The 27,623-nt window shown below is 38.4% G+C and overlaps 1 protein-coding gene across 7 annotated transcripts in view; it reads left to right on the plus strand.

The window, feature by feature from the left end:
- The window catches only part of PDE1C (phosphodiesterase 1C), a 508,368-nt gene that overhangs the window by 395,344 nt on the left and 85,401 nt on the right, over window positions 1–27,623 (plus strand). For all 7 annotated transcript variants that reach the window (XM_064487468.1, XM_010988060.3, XM_064487470.1 and 4 more), the window contains 5 exons: window positions 10,697–10,810; window positions 12,629–12,811; window positions 13,749–13,815; window positions 18,911–19,027; window positions 20,960–21,100. In XM_064487468.1, coding sequence (XP_064343538.1) covers window positions 10,697–10,810; window positions 12,629–12,811; window positions 13,749–13,815; window positions 18,911–19,027; window positions 20,960–21,100 — 622 coding nt within the window. The remainder of the gene's footprint in view (window positions 1–10,696; window positions 10,811–12,628; window positions 12,812–13,748; window positions 13,816–18,910; window positions 19,028–20,959; window positions 21,101–27,623) is intronic.

A 27,623-nucleotide genomic window follows, 5' to 3' on the forward strand; every position in this document is an offset into this window, starting at 1 on the left:
GGGCAGTGGGAAGTGACCAGAGGTGATGAGTTCCAATCCAGCCCCCCACACATGTCCTTCCACATTCTTTCCCCTTCTGTGGCAGCCTCTGAAACCTACGTCAAACTTAGTGGAGCCACAGGTGGGACAAACGACCCTGATTCAACACTCCAGGATCTCTTGACTTTTAGAGTTCTGAGTCACCAGAGACGTGGGGGTGGCCAGTGTATGTCTGGAGGCAGTGAAGGGGAGGGAAACAATAGTAGACTGTAACAACACTTACTTTCCTCTCATTTCCTCCCCGGTCTGGTGGGGCTGCCTCCTGCCCTAGACCAAGGACACTCGCTGCTCTGTCCTCACACAGAGCAGTGCCCTTAAGTCACCTTAGGAGTTTCTCACAGTTTTCTGGAGGGTTTTTTTTTTTTTTTTAAATTTCTGTAATTCTTCTGGAATTAATCTTAAGGAAGAGAACTGTGCTAATTTAGCATCTCATAGCCATTCTTTGCAGATTTTTATCTTTGAATGAATTTGTATTATTTCTGTTATTATAAAAGAAAAAAATGGGGAGAAAAGGTAATCTTGGAGGTACCTTACTGATACATACTGTGTTTCTAGCATGATGGAATTCCTGTGATTTGGCTAGGTGAGTGAGCTTTAGCTTTTCTGGATAGTCATCCCAACACGATGCGATTCAGATTGAATAAGGAACTGAATTCAGGGAAGGCAAATGAGGGAGCCATGGGGCTGGGTTGACTCTTCAGATGTAGAGGAACGTGTCTCTGCATGGTTTCAACCTTCCTAAATCTTCCTGTAAACTTTCTCCTCATTTCTGCTCATCTTCCTTTCCTCATTACCACCATTCAAAGATGTTTTTAGTTCTTCTCATTTCTTTGGTCTATTGAAACAGATGTTTTTGAAGTGGCATGTTTATCAGCAGAGAAAAGTGATGGTGATTCTTTCCACATGAATAGCTGCAAATGAAAAATGGCTTCTGGAACTTACCTTTTGGCAGCCTGGCAGGATTTCATCTCCTTCTCCCTCCACAGTCCCCAGCATGGCCTGTGGTAGGTTCTGAATGATCCTCTGAGTTTTCGTTTTCATTCTTGTTATTTCTTTTTTTCTGAAAAACAATGGCCAGAAGAGCAGGTTCTTATATTAGTGTCTTCTCCCAATACAGTCTGCCAACCTAGAGTCATACTTTAGAGAGACAATGTTTTCCTTCAGGAATAAAGATTTTCTTGGTATAATGGTGAATCTTGTACTTTTTTTGCACTATTTCTTTTTAACAAAATATATGAGTTAAGTGATGGTAAAAACAGGAAAGGGCTAAACTGGTTTTTAAGAAGTATTTCTTTATAAGATCAATAATGACTGTGGAGAGGAACCCCTTTCCAAATCACTGCATTATGTTACTACAGGAATTCCAAAGGAACAAAGTCAATATAATCAACTCTAAATGAATCGACACTTTAACCCTGGGTCAAAATAACTCCCAGAATGTCATAAAAACATAAAGCTTCTCTTGGACCAAGAGTGCTTTGTGCCTAGTGTTCACAGCTTGCATGTGTGTGCACACGCACTCACTTACTCTCACACTCACAAACATGCGTCCTGAAAGGAGATTTACTCTGTAAGACAGAAACTAGGAGAAGATCGAATATGCGGGGCTGCTCCATGGCATAGCTTCGTGAAAACAAAAGGAATGCAAATATTCGTTAGAAAATCCACAGCAACCAAGAAAGTATGTAGTGATATCCTTGAGTGGATATCCAAAGAATGGGTCCATGCCTATGGAGTGGAACAACTGCATGTAGAATAGGATAATCAGAAAGGAATGTATGTTTGGCTCTTTAATTTTTGCCTTGTAGCAGATTTCTTTGCCTTCTTATGTTGTACTTATATTAATATAAAAGCACATGTGGAGATCCTTACACAAGCCAGCTGGGTGTTGAGAGGAGAGGAATGGTATAGTAAGGTGGCAGAGAGATACAGGCCCGTAGTTATATGCTTTATAATAAGTCTGTTTGAGAATATAAGGTTCTATTAGGTTGTTCTTGTTAATCAAAACCATATTGGGTGTATTTGGTGTTTTCATTTCCAAATAAATTTTAGAATCAGTCTGTCAATTTCCATCAAATGACCTATGGAGAATCTGTTAGGGATTACATTGAATCAATAGATAGATTTAGTAGGTAAAATTCATATTTCTAAAATGCTGAGTTTGTAATTTATGAATATTGACTATCTTTCCCTTTATTTAGGCCATTTAAACTTCTCTCAATATCTTAGTTTTTCTTCTGTGAGGAGTACTTTTTTGCCTGTTGTAAGATTTATTCTTAGATGCTTTTCATTTTGATGCTTTTGTAGTTAGTGCCATTTTCTAATTGTTTATTGCTATTTATCCCGTGATTTTGCTTAATTCACCTTTTGATTGGAATAATTCATTTGAAAATTATTACAGATATCCTGTCCTGAGTATAATTTCATCTGTATTGACAGTTCTTTTTTTTATTTTCTAGTCCTTATATCTATTATTCCTTCCTTTCTTCTTACTGAACCAGTGAGAAATGATCATATAATCTTGAAGAGAAGCAGTGGTTGTAGGCGTCTTCATATTATTAGCTCGCTCAACAGGAAAACTTCCCATATTTCAGTATTAAGTATGATGTTTGTTGAGCCTTTCTGTTTTAAAGCTCCACTATCAGATTTAGGAAATTCACTTTCATTCCTTCTTTGCTAAGGTACTTACCATGATAGGTGATTTCTCAAATGCTTTTTCTAATATTTGTATGATGATCAGATGATTTTTCTCTTTTGTTCCTGTTAAAATAGAGGTAACATTTATTCACTGATTTACAGTGTTAAACCAACCTTGCATTTTTGCAAATTTTGCTTGCTGTTTGCTTTCTTTTTTGTTTATCACTGAATTCAATTTGTTAAAATTTTGTTTAGGATTTTTACATCTATGTTCATGAGAGAGACTACCCCGTAATTCTTTTCTTACAATGTTCTTGTTTGGTTTTAGAATCAAGAATATGCTGGTCCCATAAAATGAATCAGAATGCTTCCTCCTTTGCTTTTCTCTGGAAGACTGTTCTATTTAGTCTTTGAATTCATTGATAAAGTGGCTAAGCACTGTGGTTTTCTTTGTGGGAAAATAATAAGCTATGGATTCAATTTCTTCAATAGTTATAGAAGTGTTCATACTTTATCTTTTTCTTATGTCAGTTTTCATGGAATTTTCCCATCTGATCTAAAATTTTTAAAATTTATCTGTAGGAAAGTATGATATGCTTTCATTACAGATCTGCAGGGTCTGTAGTAGTTTTTTAAATTCTTAATTTTTTGTGTGCCTTCTCTCTTATTTATCAGTCTTGCTTGGGTTTTTATTTTATTAAGCTTTTCAAAGGCACAGCTTTTGGCTTTGTTGAGTATTTCTTTTGTTAAGTTTCTTTTGTCCTTATGTTTTGTTTTTGTATTTATTTTTTGCTATCTTTTACTTTCTTTGGATTAACTTGTTCTTTTTAAAATTTCTTGAGATGGATAATAAAATCACCTATTTTCAGTTTTTTTTTCTTTTTTAATATATTCATTTAAGGCTGTACATTTCCCTCTAAGTACTACTTTACTTGAATGCCACAAGTTTTGATGTATCATATTTCATCAACATTTAAAACCGTTTTCTGATTTAATCTTTTACCATAGTTGTTTAGAAGTATAGTTCTAAATTTCTAAACATTTGTAGTATTTCTAGACTTTGTTTTGTTATTGATTTCAAGCTGAGTTCCACTGTTGTCAAAGAACATTATTTGTATGATTTCAATTATTTGAAATTTGTTCAGACTTCCATAGGACCCGGCATATGGTTGGTTTTTAAAACTCTTACATGTGCACTTGAAGAAAATGTCTGCAACTGGATATAGTGTTTAGTACATGTTCAATTAGGTCAGTTTTGTTAATAATGTTATTTAAAATCTATAACCTTACTAATTTTTTGTATTAGTTAATAACATAGAGAGGTATATAAAAATATAGATATGAACCTAGGTACCAAAATTTTTTAAGTGAAAAAGTAACTAGAGCCCAATAATTTATTTAATAAATCTATTTGTACATTTGCCTTAAGCATGTGTAATTGGGAACCATAGAAGAATTTACAGAAGGTAAAATTTACAAAGCTGGGCTATCTTTACTTGTCTTTATTTTTGTTGGTGTTCTTGTTTTTGGTTTGGAAATCACTAAATCAGGAAACCACATACCCCAAACAAGTCCTTTCCCAGAAATTCTTAAAAGCAGCAATCCATGCTACCACCATACTCATGCAACACTCTATCAAAGTGCTATCACATGAGAGATAATATTCATACTGCACTGTTCAGGGTATCAGGCAAGCCTAATTACAACAAAAACATATAGAATTCTCCCCCTCACTAAGTACCTGCACTCCTCTACTCTGTTGCTAGATTGATCTTTCTAAAATGCAGATTTTATCACACCACCCCCCTAACCCCACTTAAAAATTCTCCAGGGGCTCCCCATTATCTCTAGGGGAGATTAAATTTTTTTAGCCAAGCCCACCAGGATCTGCCTCCTGCCTCTTCTGATATTTCATATCTTAATATACCCCCTGAGTTCCAGCCACCCATGGAATTCCCTGAATGGATCACTGTCTTCAGGCTGCTCCCTCTGTCCCCAGTCCACCATTTCTCCATCCCATCTTGCTTGTCCGGTTGACATCACTATGGCCTTGGTTCAGCTCTGATATCACCGCCTCTAAGGAGGACGTTATTACTTGGAGATTCTTCTCCTTTGTACTTTCTTAGTCCCCTTGTCGGACTTCGGCCATCCAGCTTGCTGTACTTGCACGGTAAGTGCTGACTAGCTGTCTGTCTTCCCTAATTGAGGGAAGGCACTGTGTTTCCCCCCTTTTATTCCTGGAGCCTATCACAGTACCTGCACACGGAAAGCACCCAGTAAATGCTGAAGGAATGTTTCAAGTACAGCAATCTTAGTTAATTATAGACACAAACAGATCTCCAGAAAAATATTCAGATGGCATCATTGGATGACATTAAAGCATAAGCCTGAAATCCCATTTGGAGGTGTTGTTTCAGTTTACTTTCTGTGACATTTAGGTAAGTGGCAGGAATGGGAGTGACATAGAGGAAACAGGTGTGTGAAAAGTACACAGAGATGCCTTTGCCTTACAAATACACAGATGTGATGAACTGAAATGGTAATTTTTTTAATTTAAATGAGTCTTTAGGACTCATGACTCATTGGGACATGTACAGGAAATGCTGTAAAGGATCCAGTTCCCTTTGACATTCTTTCAGACTAAACAAAACCTGTCTAAGATGGCAGCCATCATTGGCCGTGCTGACATGTTAGGAGCTGCTTATCCATTCTCTAGGGAATAACCTTGGGCAGAATGGACAGTTACGAGAAAGTGTGTTTCATGGCTTTTTATTCTAATTTATTTTCTCTTGTGCTTTTCTGATTTCATTCCAGTAGTGTCTAAAGCTCGACGGATGTATGTGCTCTCCAGGCTTAGTGCTGCAGGGTTTCAGGACCTCAGTTGGGTACAGGGAATAGTGCTGAGGCCACTGCAGGGCAGTTTTCTAAGTTATAAAGTTGAGTCAAGAAGTCACTTCCTAATAAAGTCAGCCGTCTTGGTCCTAGAAATTATTTTTGTGGGAAAAAGAGACAACTCTGTATCTTCCATTCCAGCAGCCTTTCAAGTGCCAAAATACAGTGTGCAGGTCCTTTCTCACTTAATTTCTCTCTTCCCACATTTTCCTGCATCCCCAATAATGGCATGGTCTCAAAGTAACTTAGCATTTGTCCAGGACTTGCTCTGGACCTGAGGGCACAAAGCACTGAAGTGATGCAGTGGTTTATCATATACCTCATAGCTAAGAAGCCTAGAGAAAGCAGGGCTCACGTGGAGAAATGAAAGACTCACGTAAAGATGCAAAGGCTCATCCACGATGAAATTATACACTATCTTAACAGAAAGGCATCTTGCCAAAGTTTGAATGAGTAAGCTCTTCCTAAAATGGTGTTGCACTTCTATCCTGGAACTGTTATCTGGCAGCCAACAGTGACAGAAATTGATGGAGTGCTGGAAACTATGAACATTCACTCAGAAGAGAAACTTTATTATTATTGTTGTTGTACGTTTCCTTTCTCCCTCCCTCCAGCCCTCCCTTCCTTTAGGTGCCCAGACCCAGACCTTTTGAGTAGTATTAAAAAGCTAGACTTACAGGCGACAACTTATCATGGAACCTGTCCTTGGGGACATTGGCCTTTTAGGTAAAATGAATTCACATGGAAAAACATCCAGACAGACTTTACTAGGAAAACAAAGGAAGGCATCTGAGCTTTCCTGCTTAACTAATCTCCTAGTTTAACAAAAATATTTTATAATACGGATATGAAGGACCTTGGCTGTTTTTAGACAACCCTTCTCAATATGGATTGAGATCTAGGACAAACCTGTAGTATGTTGGAAAATAGGGAAAGGTGCCTCCTTATTCCCAGAAACTTTAGGAAATTTTTCAGTTTTTGAGACGAGTTGGTGACCAGTGGTGAAAGAGCTAATTTCAATCTCTTCTGCCCACAAAGCAGCAGTTTCCCCAAGAGGTAGATGGCAGGTGGTGGGCTGGGGTCAAGGCAGGATGTTCCAAGAAGGATAAAGGGTTGGGCTGGAGTTGAGGTGGTAGACTGAGAGGCCAGTGGAGCAGCACCCACCTGAGGGCTACCCTAGAGCTCAACAATGTTTGAAAATAGGACATCTGGAATTTCCTAGGGTTTGTGTGGCAACTGCATAAAGCAGAAAGCTGGCAGCTTATGTGGACGGGGATGGCTGTAGCTTACATTTGTGCCGGGTGCTGGTCCAGACAGGAATTGGGTATACTGAAAGCTGGTCACTATTTACCTTTTTTTTTTTTTTTTTAAGTTCTTACAGTCTTTCTATTGCCATGTTTTGTTTCTATTTAACTTCTTCTCTCTCAATATGTTCACTTTTATTACATTGTGATTTCAGCTTTTATCTTTGCATCACAGATCCGTTCTCTTGAATTTTATCGACCACAAAGCAGGTGCTCCCTAAAATTTGCTTGTTTCCATCAGTGAACTTTTCTTTTCAAAAGTGAGTCCTTTCTCTGAACTTTGAAGACTATTCTCCACTTTATTGCTGAATCTTTTTGTAGGTTTCTTTTCCCCCGCTGTTTAGTCGACCTTGAATAAAGAGAGGTGAATCTTGCCGTAGGTGTGTTGTCCCAGGTTCCCTTCATGCCTGCCAGGGTGTTGTGGATCTTCTGCTCCTCTCAGAAGCTGGAGAGATGGGAGCAGATGTGAATTTCTAGTACGTCTTATACATCCTGAAGATACTTTATCCTGTGTCACTTCTTCTCTGGGTTTGTTAAAGCCACTGGACTAGGGGTTTGCTTCAGTTTGCAACTTTCTTTTGGGTCAGACTTTTACACTGGATACATGAATGTGGCTGTGCCCAATGTCTGCCCGGCACTGCTGGTGACTACGTCTGGGTGAAGCCCCACACTGCTGATTTTGCACTAATAATGGCACAAAGCCTGGGACTTTCCAGGGGAGATGATGTTCAGTGCTGCTGATCTGAACTGCTTAGTGGGAGTTCATGTGATGCCCTCCTTGGGAGCACAGCTCTTGCTCTGACCTAGGGTCCTGGTTGACGTACTGCAAGATGTTACAAGGCTCTTCACAACTCGATTCCCCCAATATTGTGCTTTCCCGGAGTGAGAATTGTTAATAATAATGGATATAAAGTGATATTCCATATAGTGTTCTTAATAATTCCAATTGTTTTTTGACTGATTATAATTAGTTTTTAGTTCATAAAAATGACACAGGAAGCACTTACACTAGGAAGGGGAGCTTGTCTTAGAGAAAAAAAAAGCCAGTCATTTTCATGTTTAGTTGTCCTTATATAATTAGAATTGTATTTCATTTACCACTTCTTTTTAATCTTTTAAAACTGTTTGTCCATTTCGTTAAGGTTGGCTTTGCTAAATCTAGGTCATGAATCCATTTAACTGGAGACCCATGAATCTATCCTCCTTGAAAGACCACTGTCCCAGAGTATGCTTTTTCGGTTTTGTTTTTATTTTCTGGAAAAGCATATAAAGGATGAAATTTTGAACTGGTCCACACCTTGAGAATGTATTTGTTGGCTTCATATATACTTGGGAATCCTACTAAATATAGGTATAGATATCTTGAATTATATATCTTGAATTATACCCATATTATTCTCAAAATCTGATAATGTTGTTAAATTGCTTTCTGATATTTGGCATGGTAGAAGTCTATGGCCAGCTTGAATTTTTGTTACTTTGTAAGTACTAGATTTTATTTTCTGAGTGATTTTTATGTTCTTATTTTTATCTTTGGAGATACAAAATTACAACAGCATATGTTGGATGTTTTCTTTTTTCTGGTTTTATTTGATCCCTTTTTATCTGCTTATAAAGGTTTTCCTTCAGTCTAGGAAAACATTTAATTAAAATTACTTCTGTTTATTTTTTAAGGACGCCCTTTTATAGGAAGATAGAATCAGTGATTATTACTTCTATTAATCTTATGTTTTCCCTCATCATTTTTTGTGTTTTGTCTTTTCCTCTTAGGTTTAAGAATTGAGATGGGTCCTGTTAGAGATTTATGTCAATTCCTGGTGGAATCTTGGGAAGCCTCAAATGAAGGGAGAAATTTTCTTTAAAAAGTTTAAATTTACCCTCATTTTACTTTGCCAGTTGAGAGTCCAAACAGCCTTTCGGGTAGTTGGGCTCCTGGAGGTGAGAGTCAAAATTAGAGGCAGACTTAGCCAGGAATGTGTTTTGCTAAAGAGCTTCCATTCCTTATTTGGAACAGCTCTGGGCTTGCCTCTGCAGTCGCCCCATTCTTTGGCAGGCTGGCTGTCCACTGTGGGTGAGTGACTGGTAAACTCTTACTTGCCAACTCCCTGTTGTGTGCTGCCTTTGAAACCGGAACACTTTCTAGTGCTGATAATGGGATCCCCAGGCTGACCCTCACCTCCAAGCCTGCAGAGGCCTCTGCTGACTTTCTCTACATATTTCCCTTTTGCATGTTGGAGATTCACAAGTCAGGTAGCAACTACCCTTAATCTAATTCCTCTGTATTTTATATCATTGATATACCTGCGGATTTCTTTGGTATGGCTGCCCTCTTGGCTACTTTTTAAGGTTGATCCTGAGTTTTTCCTCCTTCTTATTGTTGATCATTTTCATATAGACCTGGAGGGGAGTAGCTTATGCTTTACCAAGAAGTGGGTTGAGCTGTGCTCTCTTATGAATGCTATTTTGAAGGCAGGAAAGTAGGAACAGCCTTAGGAAATAAAGACTTGATAATAACCTTAAGTATCCTGTAGAATGTTTCTCATCTGGTTACTTTTGATAATCAAGGTCACTGAATAACAACAATGACAATAATGATAACAATTGCCTTTTAAAAAAACGAGGTGATGGATGTGTTAACCAGCCTTATTGTGGCAATCATTTTGCAATCTGTCTGTGTATCAGATCACCACGTTGTATACCTTAACTTTACATAATGTTATATGTCAATTATATTCAATAAAGTTTGAAAAAAAGTTGTGGGTCACATGGTTGATGTGAGTACATCAATATTAATTTGATTTAATCTATATATCAACCTAGGAAATTTGGTGGTTGTGTTTTCATTTAATAGCTGACACTCTGAGAAGTTAAATAACCTGTCTGGTATTGCACAGGTAATATGTTGAGAAGTAGAATTCAGACTCAAGTTTGTCTTCAAAGTTTCCATTCTTTGCTGGCTGTCAAACAGCCTGAAGAGTTGTCCTATCTCCTGATCTCTGTGGTGTTTACGGTGTTCCCAGTTGCTGGACTTTGATAATCTAGTGGCATTTTATTGCTCTCATATATACTAAGTCCTTCTCTGTGGGGATAATGTTCGTATAAGTAAGAGGAGAACATGTTTTATTGTTTCTCTGATAATGTCTGAAACTCTTGACTAGCAGTGTGGAAGGTCTTGTCCTCAGTACCTTTGTTTATCATCCATCCTCCTTAAAAAAAAAAAAGGAAGAAAAGGAAAGAAAACTAGACTATTTACTTGCCCCTAGAGAACTTCTTCCTGCCCAATGAAAGAGTTTACCTTCATGTATTTCTTGTGTAGCTCTATATGGGTATTTTGGTGGTCCAAATCTGCTCACCTGTCTTGGAGCACCCGTGGGCCATGGGACTGGTATTCTCTGTGGTCACAGCTGAAAAAGTACCTTCAACACAGCAGAATCTCAGGCAGTGTTTGGTGATGTTGCTGGTCATGCTTTATTACATCCAATTGGGACCAAAAGGAAAAAACATTAAAATCAGAGAAGAGGCAAAATCATTGATAACTTAGGAAACCTTAGAAAGATAAAAGGTTGTTAGAAAGTGTTGGGGTGGTCAGTGCCTGGTGGACGAGAACATTTTTGTTCTCGATTCATAGTGGCAAAAGTGTTTGCATTTATTTTATAACTTGCTCCTCTGGGAAATACTGGTCAGTTCTGTTGTTAAATTCGTATTTTCCTTTCAGATATATTGGAATAGAAAAAAATATTTAATGACTGTAAACTTTGTCATTCTAAATTGTAAGATTATTTCTTGTTTCCTCTATTCATTGAATCGTGCCTTTTCCCCACTAGGTTACGGTCTTTGGTCAAACAGTTAGAGAGAGGGGAGGCTTCCGTGGTAGATCTTAAGAAGAACTTGGAATATGCAGCCACAGTGCTTGAATCCGTATACATTGATGAAACCAGGTAAGCTGAAATGACAAGAAGTTAGTGCAATGATGTAAGTGTTCTGTTATTTGGCTTTTCTGAAATGTCCCTCATGGCATGTAGGAGGTAGCATTCAAATGGTTGGGCTTGGAGCTTTAGTTTCCACAAATGAGGTGGATTTAGACATCACATAACCTCCATACCGCCTCATTTATAAAAGGAGCTAATTGAACTGATCCCATGTGCCCATTATGACAATGAAGTGAGATAATGGAGGAGGAGGAAAAGTAATTTTTAAAAATCTTACCAGAATTGTAATCAAATTTAGAGTTCCACTGGAATTATTGTATATTATTCATCTCGGCTTAAAAATTATGTTCATGTTTTAATTCATGATTTCTATCTGTAAGTGGAGGCTCCTGAAGGGATGGAGAAGCATTTGTACTTAAACACCCAGTATTCCTCCCTCAGTACTTAGGTCTGTTACTGACTTTCTTAGCTGACTCCACTTGAATTATCCATAAATATTAAAGCACTTCCAGTTACTAAATGCTTTTGAAAAGTAACAAAATTGCTTTTCTTTTGAAAAAGGTTGAAATGGTAAATATGAAAGGCTTTTCTTCTTTTTTCTAATTCAGTCTGCTCTGTTAATATTTGTGATGTCTTACTTTGCTGTGTCAAATTCCAATTGGAAAGGATTTCCCAGTAATCTAAGAATTGTGTGACTTAGTTTTTGGTGACTTGCTTGGTTCCTAATTTAAGGAAATTTGATATCATGGTTTTCCCAAATTTACATTTTCTCCCCTTCCTTCCTACTGATGTGTCTAAAGAAAAAAAAAACACCCTTTTCATAGATACCTGTTTTTACTCATTTTTAGTAGGGCTTAATATAAGTATAAAATACAATTTTTAAAGTTTTATTGTAACTTTTGGCTATTTATGTTCCATTCTAGTCTGACCTAGGAACACATTTGAAAAATCTGCTAAGCATACCTGACGGATGGCTGAAATCACTGTGCTCAAATACAGAACTGCATTATTTTGGAAATTTTGCTTAAATTAGGCATTTAAGTTTCTGTACAATCCTGTCAAACTAGGGAGAATATCAGTTGGTATCACTTGGGTTCATTACTTCAGAGGACTGGGTTGGCATGATTTGGGCAATACTTTGCAAAGTCTCTATTTTTCTTTTTAATTTATTTTTATTGCAATGTAATTGACATGCAATGTTGTGTAAGTTTAAGGTGTACAATGTGTTGACTTGATATATTTATGTATTACAATATGATTACCACCATAGTGTTAACTAACACCTAGATCACATCACATAATTGTTATTTTTTTGGGTAGAAACAATTACGATCTAGGTTGCTAGCAACTTTGAAGTTTATAATACAGTATTGTTGTCTCTAGCAACGTTTTTAAGTGCCATTATTTTTAAAACAATATAATGCGACGTGACCATCTATGAAATAAACCTCCCTGTGAATGCATTTTTAAATGAAAGGTTTAGTTAGATTCCATTCAGAGTCCACAAGTCTTCTAGGAATAAAGATACTTGATGCTCCTGAGTGCAGTGGGTCTGAGACCCACAGAGCCTGAGACAATGTATATTTGACTTTCTCTGATTCCTTTGGGTTTTTGTCCAGTCTGGTAGAGAAAGCCATCCTGAAGCACAAATGGTGGGCTTTCACGAGCTTTGCAAAAAGGTGCTGGATGTTTTTGGTGACCAATTTATTTTGGTTTCTTCACACCTGTTGTCTGCAGGTGGGGTGGCGAGAAGGAACAACTGCTTTGAACAGAGAGCTCTAACTTCAGAATTAATCTCAGTGTCCTGTTTGTGTTTCTTGGGTTCAGGCGACTCCTGGATACAGAGGATGAACTCAGTGACATTCAGTCAGACGCAGTGCCTTCTGAGGTCAGGGACTGGCTGGCCTCCACCTTCACGCGGCAGATGGGGATGATGCTCAGGAGGAGCGAGGAGAAGCCGCGGTTCAAGAGCATCGTCCACGCAGTGCAGGCTGGGATATTTGTGGAGAGGTAAAGACGGCTGCCTTCCAGTGACCAAAGCAGCAAAAGGAACACTGGTTTCTTATAAATGAAAGTTTTGCTTTGGTATGGTTTTGGTATCTATAAATGCTGAAAATTCTGGGTGGAAACAGATAGTCTTGAATGAGAGATGGCAAAAGCATATCTGTTTTCTCTGTAGCATCATTAGGGCAAGCTTTTGCCTTTGCTCAGAATTCTTTTCAACTAGAGATTTAGTTTGAGTTCAGTCTCTAATTTTAAAAGAAGGACATTATCTTATTCATTATCCTTTGACGTATTTGGTTGGTATCTACATTTGGAACAGATCAGGGACGCTCTGAGAATTGACCCACAGAGGAATTCATGAAGGGGTTTGAGTTCCCTGTGACACTTTCCAATTTTGTTAGTCATTTTGCTGTTTGAAATTAAATTGCCCCCCTTCCCCAGAAATCAATTTATTCTTCCTACAATCCTTATTACACAATTACACATTTTAGAAATGCCAGGGCCGGCTCGAAGTTCACCTGGGACATTTTTCTTTCTAGTTTTTGACAGTTCTAAAGAACAAACTCTTCTAAATGGGTTGCCCATAGGAGTTCTTTATTCAAGTTAAAGGACTGCATTACATACTGTCCACGCTATACTATAATTCACTTCCAGCAGAAGAGGAGACCTATTTTAATAATTTTAATTTCCAATTTGGGACACACAGACTTAATTTTTTTTGTTTCCAATGGTTTACATGTTTGAGATTGCTTTGATTTCATTTGAATTTAACACTTGGGCCACTTGAGAAACTATGAAAAAGGCTGTAAAAGAAATTTTAGGTTCTTTGGGTCATCAGATGACCAGACTTCTCCCTAACTGTCAATACTTGGTATAAGTCTGTGGCTTGCTAATTCTTCTCTATAAGATATAATATTGCATTTTCCCCCTCTTACTTTTCCAGAATGTATAGACGGACATCAAACATGGTTGGACTGAGCTACCCACCAGCTGTTATCGAAGCATTAAAGGTAATACTAATGAAAAGTTCTTACAGTGTGCCTGATACCCTATAAAAAGTACAGTTAAATTTTGTGTTAGAAAATGAGGTTTTCATTAACAGTTCATTTACATTTTTCCCAGTCATTCTTGACTTTTTTCTTTCATTATCTTTTTCTTATCTATTCTAACAGTATCACTATTGTTTCCGTCTTTGTATAGTCTTTTTTTCTTTTAATCGAACTCATTGTGGGTTTTGTTTCTTTCTGTTCCCTTGGAGTGTTGCGGAAAAATGTGTTACAGCTCAGTGTTATAGCTCAGTGTTACAGCTCAGTTGTGATAGCAACCTGGATCCGGGCGAGAGACCAAGCAGCACTCGGAGAGTTGGAGAACTCAGGTTTATTAAGCCAGCGGGCCCAGAGGAGTTAACTTTCCAAGATCTGGACCCCATCTGTAGGTTTACACAGGCCTTTATAGGCTGCCAGCTTACACTTTGCAACATGATATGCAAATAAAGTATAACAAAAGTTGACCAACTAGGAACAAGCTTTGTAGAAATAGACCAATCAGGAGGGAGACAAATAACCAATCAGGAGTGAGGGAAATAACCAATCAGGAGTGAGCTCAGGGAACCAATAGAATTTTAGGAGTAAGCAAGCCTTTTCAGAGGCAAAAAGTGAGATAGAGCCCCCAGGTCAAGGAACCAGATGGTGCTGGCAGGAGAGTAGTGGCCCTGCCTGGGGGTCCCGCTGGTCTTTTTATGGGGCTTCCCGCCTCAGGAGTAGTTTAGTGATCTGTACAGTGATCTGGCATTATGAGAATCTGACTTTAGCCATAGGAGATCAAATTTATTCTGGTTATAAATATTCAATAATAAGAGGATCTTTGGTGATCATAATTCTGCCATTATTTGCTTATATACTCTATGTCCATCTTGTAGATGAAGAAACTAAGACTCAGTGAGACTAAAAAAAAAAAACAAAACCCCACAGAGATAAGAACTAAGGTTTGATACCAGAGTTCCAGGCACATAATAAGCTCTCAGTAACATTTTATTGCAAGATAGTATGTCCCCCAGAGCCCTCATCCTCTTTTATATCCTGTTTTCCCAAGACTCTCAATGAGCCCAGAAGTTCCATGGGAAGACTTACAGATGTTTGAATTTAAAGGGGCTAAATCCTACAGAATTACTCCCAATCCAACAAGCTCTTAGAGTTGTATAGAATATCCCTAAGAGCCCCAAATGGATATATATTCCTGTAGGTGTGTGTTGATTCAGACTCACTGGGCTGCGGGTATCCCAGGTGTGCTGAAGCTGATTTAGCTTCTGGATTTGAAGGAGGGTCTGTGCTAAGGCCCAGGATCACTAAGCTGGTTGACACTGCCTGGCGGCTGCACATGGAGTATATCCGCTTGTTCAGGGACATCCCAGCCTTCTGACTTTGGTTAAAGCTATTGTTGTCCTTCTCTAAAACCTGAAAAGTGTATTCCCTGATGATGTTTTCAGAAGATAATTTAAATTCCCTATTCACAGAATCGGGAATGGAAGTGCTTCTTGATCAATTTAATGTCAAGAAAGAGCCCTTGAGGGCCGTTTTGATGATACATTTCAGAGTCCCTTTCTCTTGTCTCAGAGGTACTTACTAACTGAATTTGTGAGACCCTATATTTTCAGCTTCTCAGTTCTCCATTTTCTAGCTCTTCTTCAGTTATCTTTAGAACAGGAAGGGTGCTCAAGAAGGAAATGGCAAGAAGACACATGTTTTCTCTCCTCCCTGTTCAACCCTCACTCAAATGCCCAATACATCAGTGTAATTTACAGCAACATTTCCCATTTAATCTGTGAAATCACTTCATGAGATCTGATGTTTCATAACACCCACTATGAAATTACATTGATTTTCATAACTGAACCTGAAACATTCAGTGAAAGTCTTAGGAACGTTAAAAGCGTCTTTTATCTTTAATTTCTTCCTTTATCGTGAATATAAATACAGATGGTTATACCGGTACTAAGAAATTTATGAAAATATTTCTTTCAAATTGGAGCATCTTTTCTATGCAAAATTACTGCAGAAATATGGAACAACCTGTGGTGTGCATAAATTGTTATTTTATGCCTAAGGAAAAGTAATTCTCAGAGGCACACATGTTGTCTTTCCGAGGGGGAAGTTACCTTGATGATTCAGACCAAGAATAAGTATTAACTCTGAATTGCTACCGTTCTCCACACTATTGCTGATATGAGCAAAGAAGGGGAGCTATTGTTTCTCTAGGCTCTGTGCCCTGTTTACTGAGGAAGTTCAAGACCTTTTTACAATGTAATATTTTTCTGCCTCCCTAGACTCTGGTTTTATTTGCAGTGGATTGGAAGTGAATTAGAAATTGGAGAGATGACACAGATTCTTTTTTTTTTTTTTTTAACCTAATGCCTGTTAGAAAAAGGTTATTTCCGCTCCACTGCCAGCAATTTATATGAAATCACGATTGTTTTCTTCTATTACGGAAAATTTCCCCAAAGCCCGAGAGAATACAATTCAATAAAATAATCATCATGCTACTGTCATGTTAACTTTTATGATTAATGTAAGAACATGGCATAAAATAACATTTAAGGAAGAGAAAAATTAACCACCACCAATCTCTAAATTTGAAATATGTTGCATTTTTGTTCTTTTCATTTTTTTTTCCATTCAGTAAATACCGGCTTCTGATTTGGAGTGCTGTGTCTCTAATCTTCTAAGGCAGGGTTATTGGAAATGGAGAATTGTGCTGTTCTTTAGAAGGGCGTCTGTTGTGTGACTCAGGAAGAGACACCTTGGACAGACTCCAAGTTCAAAGTGGGAGGAAATGAGGAGGATCAGGCTTGCTTCATGTTAGACTGATGGGAAGTCCATACAGTGTCTCTGTGGGAATGGTCCTTGGGCCAAATTTAGTTTAAAAAAAAAAAAGGCAGAATAGTTTAAGGCAGTTAAATTAGGTACTTGTTAAAATGCAGATCCCAGGCCACAAGCCAGGATTCTGCAGAGTCCTCCACCAGAAAATCAACATTTTTTTCTGAGCACCCCAAGCGGTTCTAAAGAGCACACAATTTGAGACTCACAGCTACGGCCTCCCCAAAATGAGGGGCTGGAGAGAACGTCCATCTCACTGTGTGTATTTACTCATCCTTCCCTTTCTCCAAGACCTAATATTCAGAATAAATCTTGACTCTTTTACTATGATAATCTCTTCATTTCTAGTGATAGAGAATCTTTCTCTTTTTTAATTCATTCCGATGAAAAGGATTAAAACTTGTCAGATAGGACAGAGTATTTTCCTACCTGCTGAGCTGTCAGTGGACTTTTCTTTAGGACTAATGGCCAGACAATGGATGTGACGGCAATGCCAATTATAGTTGCCAAAGTGAACCTTTCGGTCTTGAGTTAATCTTAAATGGCCCCACTGTCTGTGGCCTAGGCCCTATTGGGGTACTTAGGGCTGTGTGGCCTGGGTCACAGCATGTATTCATTGAGTTTACAATGTCATCTGTCAGTTATGGTATCACTAGGGAGCGTCAGTGAAGTTTTCCTTGGTTCTGCTACCCAGTGTCATTAGATACTTCTTTTCATCTCTCTGAGGTTGTCATCTGTGAAACTGGGAAAGGTAATACTGATTTCTAGGGTTGTGAGGGTTTACAAATGTGCATCAACACATTGCACTGTGCCTGGCACAGGAAACATCCTCAATACTTGTGGTTATTTCTTTGGTTATTATAGTGGAGGAGAAATTATTGAAGGCTGAGGTGAGGTTACCACTAAGTGTGAATTGAAATAATCTATTTGAAACCCTTTTGGAAAGGGTTGGCTTTCTCTGTATTCAGTTTGGTTTTCCTGTGGCCTGGCATCCATGGGAGAGGCCCTTGATTGTCCTGGGTGGTCTTGGTGGTTGGGATATTTGGAGAGGGACAGGATTTGGATGGATAGGTGATGTCGGAATGCAGTGAGGGCTGAGGGGCAGTCACTCGGGCCAGCAGTTCTTGAGAATCAAGGTCTCCTCCAGGGGACCGTCTGACACCTAGCTTGGACTCATTGTGGTCTCTCTCACATGGGTCCTTATTATCATGCTCAGGGCAGTACCCTTTCTTTAACTGCTCAGAGTGAGACTCTTAACATGCTGAGAAACCAAATGACTGTTGCTTTAATTATTACTTAAACACACCTTTGTTTATAACGCCCACAAATAGCTAGTAATAAATCAAAGACACATCAGACAATGTTTACATATATTTTGGAGTAGATATTTATAGACAAATAAGGCTTTGAACTTCAAGAACAGTATGTAAGGAGAGTGTCCAGCTTAGCTCTTAGTTTTACTTTTTTCAGTAAAGTGACTTACAGATTTGAGGACTCAGTCCCCAGATCAGTGACTAAAGAAGGGGTAGCATTTTTCTGTCTTGTGAAATGAAGGCTTGCCCTGTGGTTTCAGCTCAGCAGTTTGGATCATTGAAATGACACATTATTTTGTAGTCTGTATCATGTTTCTGAACACTTTTAAGTGGATTAACATTCTCAATGGTAGACTAAGAGGAAGTAAGTAGATAGTATCAAGGGGCTGGGAGGAAATTTAGAGTAGAGAACACCCTAGGTTGTTGTGAAGTCCACTAAAATTTTGGAATTCAGCAGATGTCATGGAGAGTTAATGGAAAGAACCTGAATTTAGGTGTCAGTTGAACATGTGTTTGTGTTTTGGCCCCACGTTTGTCCCTAACGCTTACTCTCCATGGGTCTCAGTGAAATTAGGAACGTCTAAGTTTTCTCATTTGTGACGTGTGACTGATAATGCCTACCACTAAGAGTTGTCTTCAGGATAAATTGTATATTTATTACTGATCATAGTGCCTAGTGTATGGTAGACACCCCATGAGTTATAGCTATTGTTATTACTAATAAGGCTATTTAATATTTCATCAGTAAACGCCATATAGGACTGCCAGATTGGAAAAAGTCTGAGAGTGGAAAGGGTATTAGAGTCTCAGGCTGTGAAATTGCACGTGAGGGCTGCAGGCTCAACTGCAAAGTAGGGAAATTGGTGGCTGTGTAAGTAGCTGCCGACTAATGCTTTCTTTCTCTCCACCCTGCCCTGTAGGATGTGGACAAGTGGTCCTTTGATGTCTTTTCCCTCAATGAAGCCAGCGGAGATCATGCACTGAAATTCATTTTCTATGAATTACTGACACGCTATGATCTGATCAGCCGTTTCAAGGTCAGTGTCTAATCAAAAAAAAAAAAAAAAGAACTGCACACATTTGTCCATCCTTGCATGACTCTTGGGCTAAGACCAAAGGAATCCTTTTAATATAGACTGAAAATTGCTCTGGATGACGTGGGAAGCATCATCTGGACAGCCGCTGCCACGAACTCCTCTGTGTTGAGACTTTTCATTATTCCCTTGCCTGGTGGGCTCATCGGCAGGGGAGAGAGAGGCTGGAGCTGCCCATTTAGATGCCAGTCTTCCTAGAAGCACAGCTGGCAGCCTGAGATCTCATTTCAGCCAGACTTTGTGTGCTCATGACCACCACCGGCGAGGGGACAGTAATGGAGACACAGCACACATCTGTCGTCTCCACAGACTTCTCTTTCGGACACTTGGCTCAAATTCAGACACATACTCTCACTTATCATCGGTGACAAATCATTGGTGTTTCCCAGTCATTCATGCTTCAAATTAATTCTTCAGCTTTAAGTACAGAGCATGAATGGTTTCCAGTGTTCCCCCTCCTCAGTCTTCTAGTTGCACAGACTGTGAAGGTGGGGCAGGTTCTCAAGGGAGCCTGTGCTCTCATCTGCTGGCGTCTGTCCTATCACACCCTCACACTTCTCTCATCATGTGGGTGAGCCTCCAGAAAAGTTAGGTCTCTCTCTATATAACATACTGATTTCTCTGGACTGCATGACTCTCTATCACTTTCCTAAAGACTGTACATTTGGGGGTGTATTTCTTGCATAGCCATAAACACTTTATGGCAATGATCTTTAGTTTCTTTTGCATCAGAAACCTGCTTGAAGATCCGGTGGATGCTCCAGATCCTTTCCTCAGAAGAAGTCTCCTATGCACACATGCACACCTTTACCTAGCGTTTCAGTGGCTCACAGATCTCCAAGGAACACCCCAGAGAACCCAGCTTCATTGGATCTTCATTTTTACAAATGATAATGAATTAATCTCTCACTTCTAAAAGGCTGTATTTAAATTTTTAAATCCACAAATAGTAAATATGGAAGAATGTGTCTGAAGAAGAAGATGATACTCTCACAAAGCACGAGAGTAGTGTTTTCCTAATTTTTTTCTTATGAATGTGATTTTTAGTCTCCTGGAACACACCTTTCCTTTTCCCCCAGTCTTGTGCTCGATAATTTACCTTAAACCAAGGAATTGATCTAGAAAATGAGTACAACGAGTGTTTTCCAAGTCTCCTTATTTTGTACATGCATTTTGCAGTTGTTCACTTTCTGTCACATAGAAAAAGAAGGCATGTGTATTATATATATTTGAGGCAGAAAGCAGCTAGGCTAATTGGAAACATTTTTCCAAATTGCAAGGCGCCAACAATAAATTGCCAAGTAATAAGCACAAGATCACAGCTTGTTTCTGTCGTAGAACAGACTATCACTTTTTTTTTTGCTTTGTTTTCTTTCTCACCTGTCCAGTGTACACAATCTCTCCTCCTAAAGGGTGCAGTTTTCAGAAGGCAGCAGCTTGTGTTTGCTGTGCAATCATTTCATAACTTAAGATCTTTGTGTATTTTATGTTTTCCCTCAAGTAAATGAGATGCTGCATAGTATGTGTTCATTTGTTTCTCAAGAAATAAAGACGCCAGCCTTTGCCTGAGAAATAAATGAACACCTACCCTTTTGCCCTTAATTTTTTTAAGTTGATCCTGTGTCATTACCCTGGGCCTCTGAAGCGAAGAACAAAGAACAATTTGCCGGGTGGACCAGGGACTTCCTGTTAGATTTTCAAATTATCCAATAACCTGTTCAGTGATTTTTTTTTTTAACTAACTTTGGAAAGTTCTAATTTCCTCATGCGATATGTTACACCTTCAGAAAGAGACAGCTAGAATGCCTTAGACGTTTGCATCCTTACTCGGAGCTGCAGAATCATTAGCTAACTCACCTTGCCACTCTCTTTCAGATTCCCATTTCTGCACTTGTCTCCTTTGTGGAGGCCCTGGAGGTGGGATACAGCAAGCACAAAAATCCTTATCACAATTTAATGCATGCTGCCGACGTCACACAGACTGTGCATTACCTCCTCTATAAGACGGGAGTAGCAGTAAGTACAGATAGGAACTCAGATGACACAAAAGATGTGATGACGATTTTTTTTTTAAATTGGAGACTATTTCTGTTCTGATGAGGTTGAGCCCACAAGAAGTGCAACCAGTCGTGGAAAATCTTGGGGTCATTTATTACCATTGAATGTTTTTCCATCCTGGACTTGATGAAAGAAACATCTGGTAGTGACTTGCATCCTTACTAGGCTATGGCCAAATTAAGTATAATTTCTGTAACCAAAAATGTATTTCCAGATATGGACAGTGATACCACTAATCTCTTGTTATGGTCAATCACAGTGATATCCATACTTAGCAACTATATTGTATATAATTAGCTTTTGGTTTAAACCAGTAGATCCTTTTCCCAAGGGCTGTGGTTATTCTTATCCTATTTATGTGTGTTTGATTTTTTTGGACCTTAGAGTCAATTGTTACCTCCAGCCGTTTGGAATTTTCTTGCTTATTTTGCTCCAGCATTTAGCTCTTTAGGTGTATTTGAATCTCTGTTCTGTAATTCATTGTATTAACAAACGCATTCAACTTGGTAATCTATGCCTTTGCCCTCTTTGCCCTGATGCAAGCCATCCATTTTAAAGATATAGCTGTTACTTACAAACAGCTAGGTCTCTATGACTTTTCACTCAGAAATCTTCTTCAGAATTGACGTCAAGATAGACGTTCTTTGGTTGTGGTTATTAATTAGCCCATAAACCCAATACACATTTGTTATCTTTTCCAAGGGCATGTCAGAAGGCTTGGTCTAATATCTCACTGAATTAAATTCGGAATACAGTGGGAGGAGTGTGGGCTCTGGAGCTAGATGTAGTTGGATATAAATCTTCGCTTAATTACTTACTAGATTTTGTGACCTATGATACATCGCTTGAATCTCTGAGCCCGGATTTCCGCATTTCTAAAATGGTGGAAAGTATTCTGTCTTGTAGAAGTATGGTGAGGGTTAGGAAGCACAGGTAGGAAGTAGAAATAAAGTATCAAAAATATGAAGTGTGCTGTCTGCTTCATAACAGAAGCTCAACAGTTAAGAATTATTGTTATTCAAACTTCATGAGATTTTCCACAAACCTCTCTCATTGGTTTTCATTTCTCCTTTATTGTAAAGCTGACTTCTTAAAAATACTATTTAAAGAGCTGTTTTTAAATGCTAATGTCATAGAGGGTTTCTGCCAGAAATTTAAGGCAAGTGTTATAGTTAATGGTGGTTCCATAAAAGCATGGAGCAAAACAGGGATGCCCGCATTTATATTGCGAGTGAGCATTTTTCTGAGGTCTCAGTCAGTGCAGTATGGTATCTACAAAAGTTGAAGAAGCATCTTGTGAAAATAATTTGATCATCTCCTCCAAAAAATAAGCAAACAAAAAAACCAACTATAAATTATTAGATCAAATAAAAGATCTCAATAATATATGGATAAAATAGTCGTCCTGTACAGTGGAAATTAACAAGTAAAATAGAAAAACATACTTTCCCAACAGTTTTTAAAAATCTATAAATTACCCACAAAGAACTTCAAAATTAATGAAAAGGAAACTGTGAAACTAAATGAAAGGGTACAAAAATAATGTTTAAATAAGTGAAGAAATGAACCATGTTTTTAATAGAAAGCCTCGGTATTAAACAGATGTCAGTTTTCCTCAAATTAATCTGTAAATTCAAAGCAATACCAATAAAAATACCAGTGGGATTTAACATGAAACATGATAAGCTGAGTCTGAAATTTACATAAATTAGATATTTAACAACCTTAGGAAAAAAAGTTTTGAAAAAGACAACGTATGTGGCGGGCTAGTTCTTACTATACTAGATACTAAAATATCTGCTGGAGCTACAGTAATAAAAAACAGTGTGGTATTTGTACAAAAATAGAAAAATACATTAATGGAATGTATTAGAGTTTGAAAAACTGAACCCAGAGTTTTATTGAGCCCTAATTATGTGCCGGGTACTTTTTATAGAATGAGAATACAATAGTGTTCTTACAGAACTTACACTCTAGTGGGTGATTACAGATAGACGACCAATGAAAAAGTAAACAAGAAAGTATCACTAGTGTTCTGCAGAGAATTAAAATAGGGCGCCCACATAGGGAAAACTGGGAGTTTTATTAGATAATCAGGAAAGGCATCTCTCCGGAGGTAAGATTTAATCCGAGACAGTCCAGCTTTGTAGGCCTGGGTAGTGAGTTCCAGGGTGATTCTAAGTGCAGTGTGAGGCCACTGAAGGGTTTTAGACAGGGCAATGAGGTGATCTGATAAAGATTTGACAAGGATTACTGTGGAGAATGGCTCTCGAGGCAGCTGGTTAGAAGAGTAGTGCAGAGTCTCCTGGAGGGATAGTGGTAGTTTGGACGAGGAAGGACATTGCTGGGACATAGGGACAAAAAATCTGTTTCTGAGGTTGAGTTAAAGGAATTGAATGGTGAATAGGGTTTGAGATATTAAGGAGAGGAATTGAGAGTATATCTTAGATTTCTGGTTTGATAAACAGGGTTGATGACAGTCTGATAGCAAAGCAGGCTTTGGGGGAAGGAAAGGTCAAGAGGTTTCTGATTTAGACGTGTTGAGTTTAAGATCTTTATTAGATATCAGTGTGGTGATGTCAAGCAGGAAGAAAACTAAAGGAGTCTAGAGTTCTGGGGAGAGGTCAGGGATGGACACACAGATTAGGCAATCATGAACGTATCAACATTATTTAAGGACATGGAACCAGATGGGATGATCTAAAGAGAGGGTATGAATGGAGAAGTAGAAGGGACTCTGAAATGAGTCCTGGAGCAGTCTAAAGTTTAAATGAGGGTAAAGAATTAAATGCAACAACAGTAACTAAAAAAGAGTGGCCAGTAACATTGGGACAAAACTCAAGAGAGTGTGGGGCCATGGAAGCCAAGGAAAGAAAGTGCCCCAAAAGAGAATTGTGACTTGTATGGGACATGCCGAAAGGTCGAGTAGGATGAAGACAGAGAAGTGACCACTGCCTTTGGCAACATGGAAGTCATTGGTGCCCTTGTCATGAGCCGTCCCGGTGGTTTGGTGGGGATGGAACATGGACCGGAGTATAATGAAGACAGAGTTGCAGGTGAGAAGGTGAGGATTTGTCTATAGAAAACAGGAAAGATTACTTAGTTCAAAAAATGTTTTGGGGACAGTTCATTTGGAAAAAACATAATGTTTTTGTTCTACTAAAAATCACTCACCAAATATCAGACAAATGAATTAAAGATGTGAGTGAGTACAAAAATTAAAAATTTGCTCAAACTGGAAGAAAATATAAGAATATGTTTACAGCCTTGAAACAGGAAATTCTTAAATAAGCATTGAAACACAAAGTTATATAACAAAATATTGATTATTTTGAGTACATTAAAACTCTCTGTGGAATAAAAAAACATCACAATGAAGTAAGTATATGAGGAAAATATAGAGAGAGCAAAGATTAAGATCCAGATTATATAAATAAATCAACTAGAAAATGGCACAAAGTCCATAGAAAAATAGGAGGAAGCTCAGTCACAGAGTGAAGATTGTCCTGTCAGAATGTCTTGGTCATGGGCTGAATTTTGTCCAACCCCCTCCACCACCACCAGATTCTTGTGGTGAAGTCCTAAACTGCAGTGCCTCAGAATGTGACTGTATTTGGAGATGGGGACTTTACAGAGGAAGTTCTGGTAAAATAAGGTCGTATGGGTGGACCCTAAGCCAATATGACTTGTGTCCTTATAAGAAGAGTAGATTAGGGCACAGGCATGCAGGTGCTCTGAGGAAAGACCATGTGAGGACACGACAAGTCTGACTTCTGAGGCCATGTGTTTAAATATTTAGCCATGCTTCTGCAATGCTGGTAGCAAAAAGAAAGAGCCCTTGATAATCTTACACCTCAGGATCCTCATGTGTACTTCAAAGTATTGTGGTGAGGACCAAAATGGATGTGAATGTGTACTCTGAATTCATCTATTTGATGTGTATAGTTCTATGTCATATTATTGTATATTATATATAGTTAGTACCTGCTGTGTACCGTGTACTATGGAGACATAAAGGTGAATCATACACAGCCTTTTTAGCCCTCTCGAAAAACTCCCAAGCCTTCATGCTAATACAAGTTATCATTAACATAGATGTTATATCATAGCAGCCAGTGATCATGATATCCTGCATACTGTTTTAAAATGATCTCATTTGCCACTGAATTTTCATTATCAATTCGGGGCCATATTCAGAATAATTCTTAAATGTAGAAACTACTTCCTGCCTACTCTCTTGCAAATGCAGCTCAAAACAAACTTCTTTCAATGCAAGCTTACAAAAACAGTAGGAAGCATTCCAATGAATGGAGAACAAACATATTGTTACTCTAACCTTTCATTACAAACCAAGTGGGAAAAAATACTTGAAATCATTTCAGTTTTATAAACTGTAAGACATAGGGAATCAAAAGATCCTATTGATAAAGTGACGTCTGGGCCTCAACATCAACAGTATTACTCATTGTAGTCTGTTTATATTACTCATTACTGCTTAACTTAGATGCCTGGAAGGTGCTTGAATCTTTTGCTCATGTCTAAGAGAAATTCCTTAAACAGAATTAAACTGAAGACTTGATTGAATAGATATAAACCAGACTCCAAGCTCCAGTCTGCTTTTGAGTTAAAAAGATTCCAAACTCCAAAGTTATCCTTTGGCCCTTTCGTTGCTTTTATCAGGCAAGAAACCATTAATTTTCCTTTTGCTTATTTTTTTGGAGGCTAGGATCTGTGACTTGTACCTTGTTATACTTTGATAAATCTGGAATAAAATTTATGTGGAACTTAACTTTCTGACTCTATGGGTTGTCATAAAACCTTCTGGGTTCACAGTAATGAATTTGGAAAAAGGCAAGGAAATCTGAGCCATATGAAAATGTGAAATCCAGTTTCTCTCAAAATTGCTTCTCCCACTTGCTCTGTTTCTATTAATGATGCCATCTAACACTACCCACCTTTTTTTTTTCAGCCACTCAGGCTAGGGGTGCCGAGGTCATCTTTAATGCATTGTTCTCTTTGACAGCAACATCTTCCCGCCCTTCTGCTTTCAGTTAACCACTAAGCCATAAGGATTCTAACTCTGTATTGTCTGTACATCCTATAGGGACATTCCAGTCCAAAAGTACAGCTCTTACTTCTCTTTTATTTGTGCTCTCTGCTCTCATTTGGCCCTCTCATTGGCACGTTGACCGTATTGCTTTTTTGCACGTAAACTTCACTGACTGCTGAATTTGCTCTGTGTTCTCACCCTGGCTTTTAATGCCTGTCATCCCAGGGCGCTGCTCAACCCTCACTCCTGCTCGGCGATAGGGAAGCATTTCCTTACTGCTGAGGAATCAGCTTTTGCCCCTGGGACTTGCTCAGTTGTTCATTCTGAAAATGCCCAACAACACTGTTGCTCAGCCCAGTCTAAATTATGGTTTTTTGTTTGTTGTGTGCTCATTTAATCATTTGTTGTTTTTGGTTGATTAGAAGTAGGTTACACTTAAGATAGGATTTTGTCAGTATATTTGGATAAGGAGGGGAGTCACACTGATATTTGTAATGTGAGAACTGTGGTTATGTAGTTACGTAGACATCTTCTGCTGGCTAGGCTGAAGCTCTGTGGTTCAGATTTGTTTAGGTGGTATGCTGTCTCCCATTCATAATCTTATTTTAGAATGTTAAATTAACTTGGCATGAGCTTGGAGGAAGAGATACATCGATGAGGGGACTGGATAGAGGGAGTTGGGGCAGATGGGTGGGGACAGGTATTAAGGAAGGAAACAAAGACAGTGCTAAAATGAAAAAAATATGAATGGAAAATATCAAGAAAATTTGTAATATAAAATCATACCTATGTAATTTCATGAAAAATTGAGTAAACATATGAACTGACCCAAAGGAAAAGTGGCTTAAAGATTATAAGTGAGATCTCTGGAGTCAGAGTGTGTGGCTTGTCACTGGACTAGCTGTGAGACTTTGGGTACCACACTGAACCTCTCCCAGCTTCAGTTTTCTCATCTATAAAATGGGGATGACAGCAGTACCTCCCTTTATGCAGTTGTGTGTGTTGCATGAGTTTCTTTAAGTAGTCTGACACAAAGTGAGTTCCTGTTAGGTGGTAACCCTGTTGAGGATGCCCTTTGCTGCTTTCAGGATAGATTTTAGTTTTCTTGCAATTTGCATGTATTTATTCATCTCTTGTTCATTTAATTTTGTTGACTTTTTCATCTTATGTTGTTTTCTCCTCGTGTCTTTCTGTTCCTGGTACTTCAATTTGATTTTTGAAATGTATTATCAAGGATGCTAAATGTTTCCTGACATTTCATGCAGGATTCCGCTAGAAATCATTTTTAAAAGTGTAGTTTTTTCCTGAGTTATTTCCGTGCTCATTCTTTCCCTCACTATGGAGTCTTTTTTCCATAGGTTGTATGTAGTTTATTTTTCCCTTAGCCATCCTCAAAAGAGGCAATAATTTCAAGAAGTCTCTTAGATGAAA

The sequence above is a fragment of the Camelus dromedarius genome, chromosome 7 (assembly GCF_036321535.1).
Source record: "Camelus dromedarius isolate mCamDro1 chromosome 7, mCamDro1.pat, whole genome shotgun sequence".
Lineage (NCBI taxonomy): Eukaryota > Metazoa > Chordata > Mammalia > Artiodactyla > Camelidae > Camelus > Camelus dromedarius.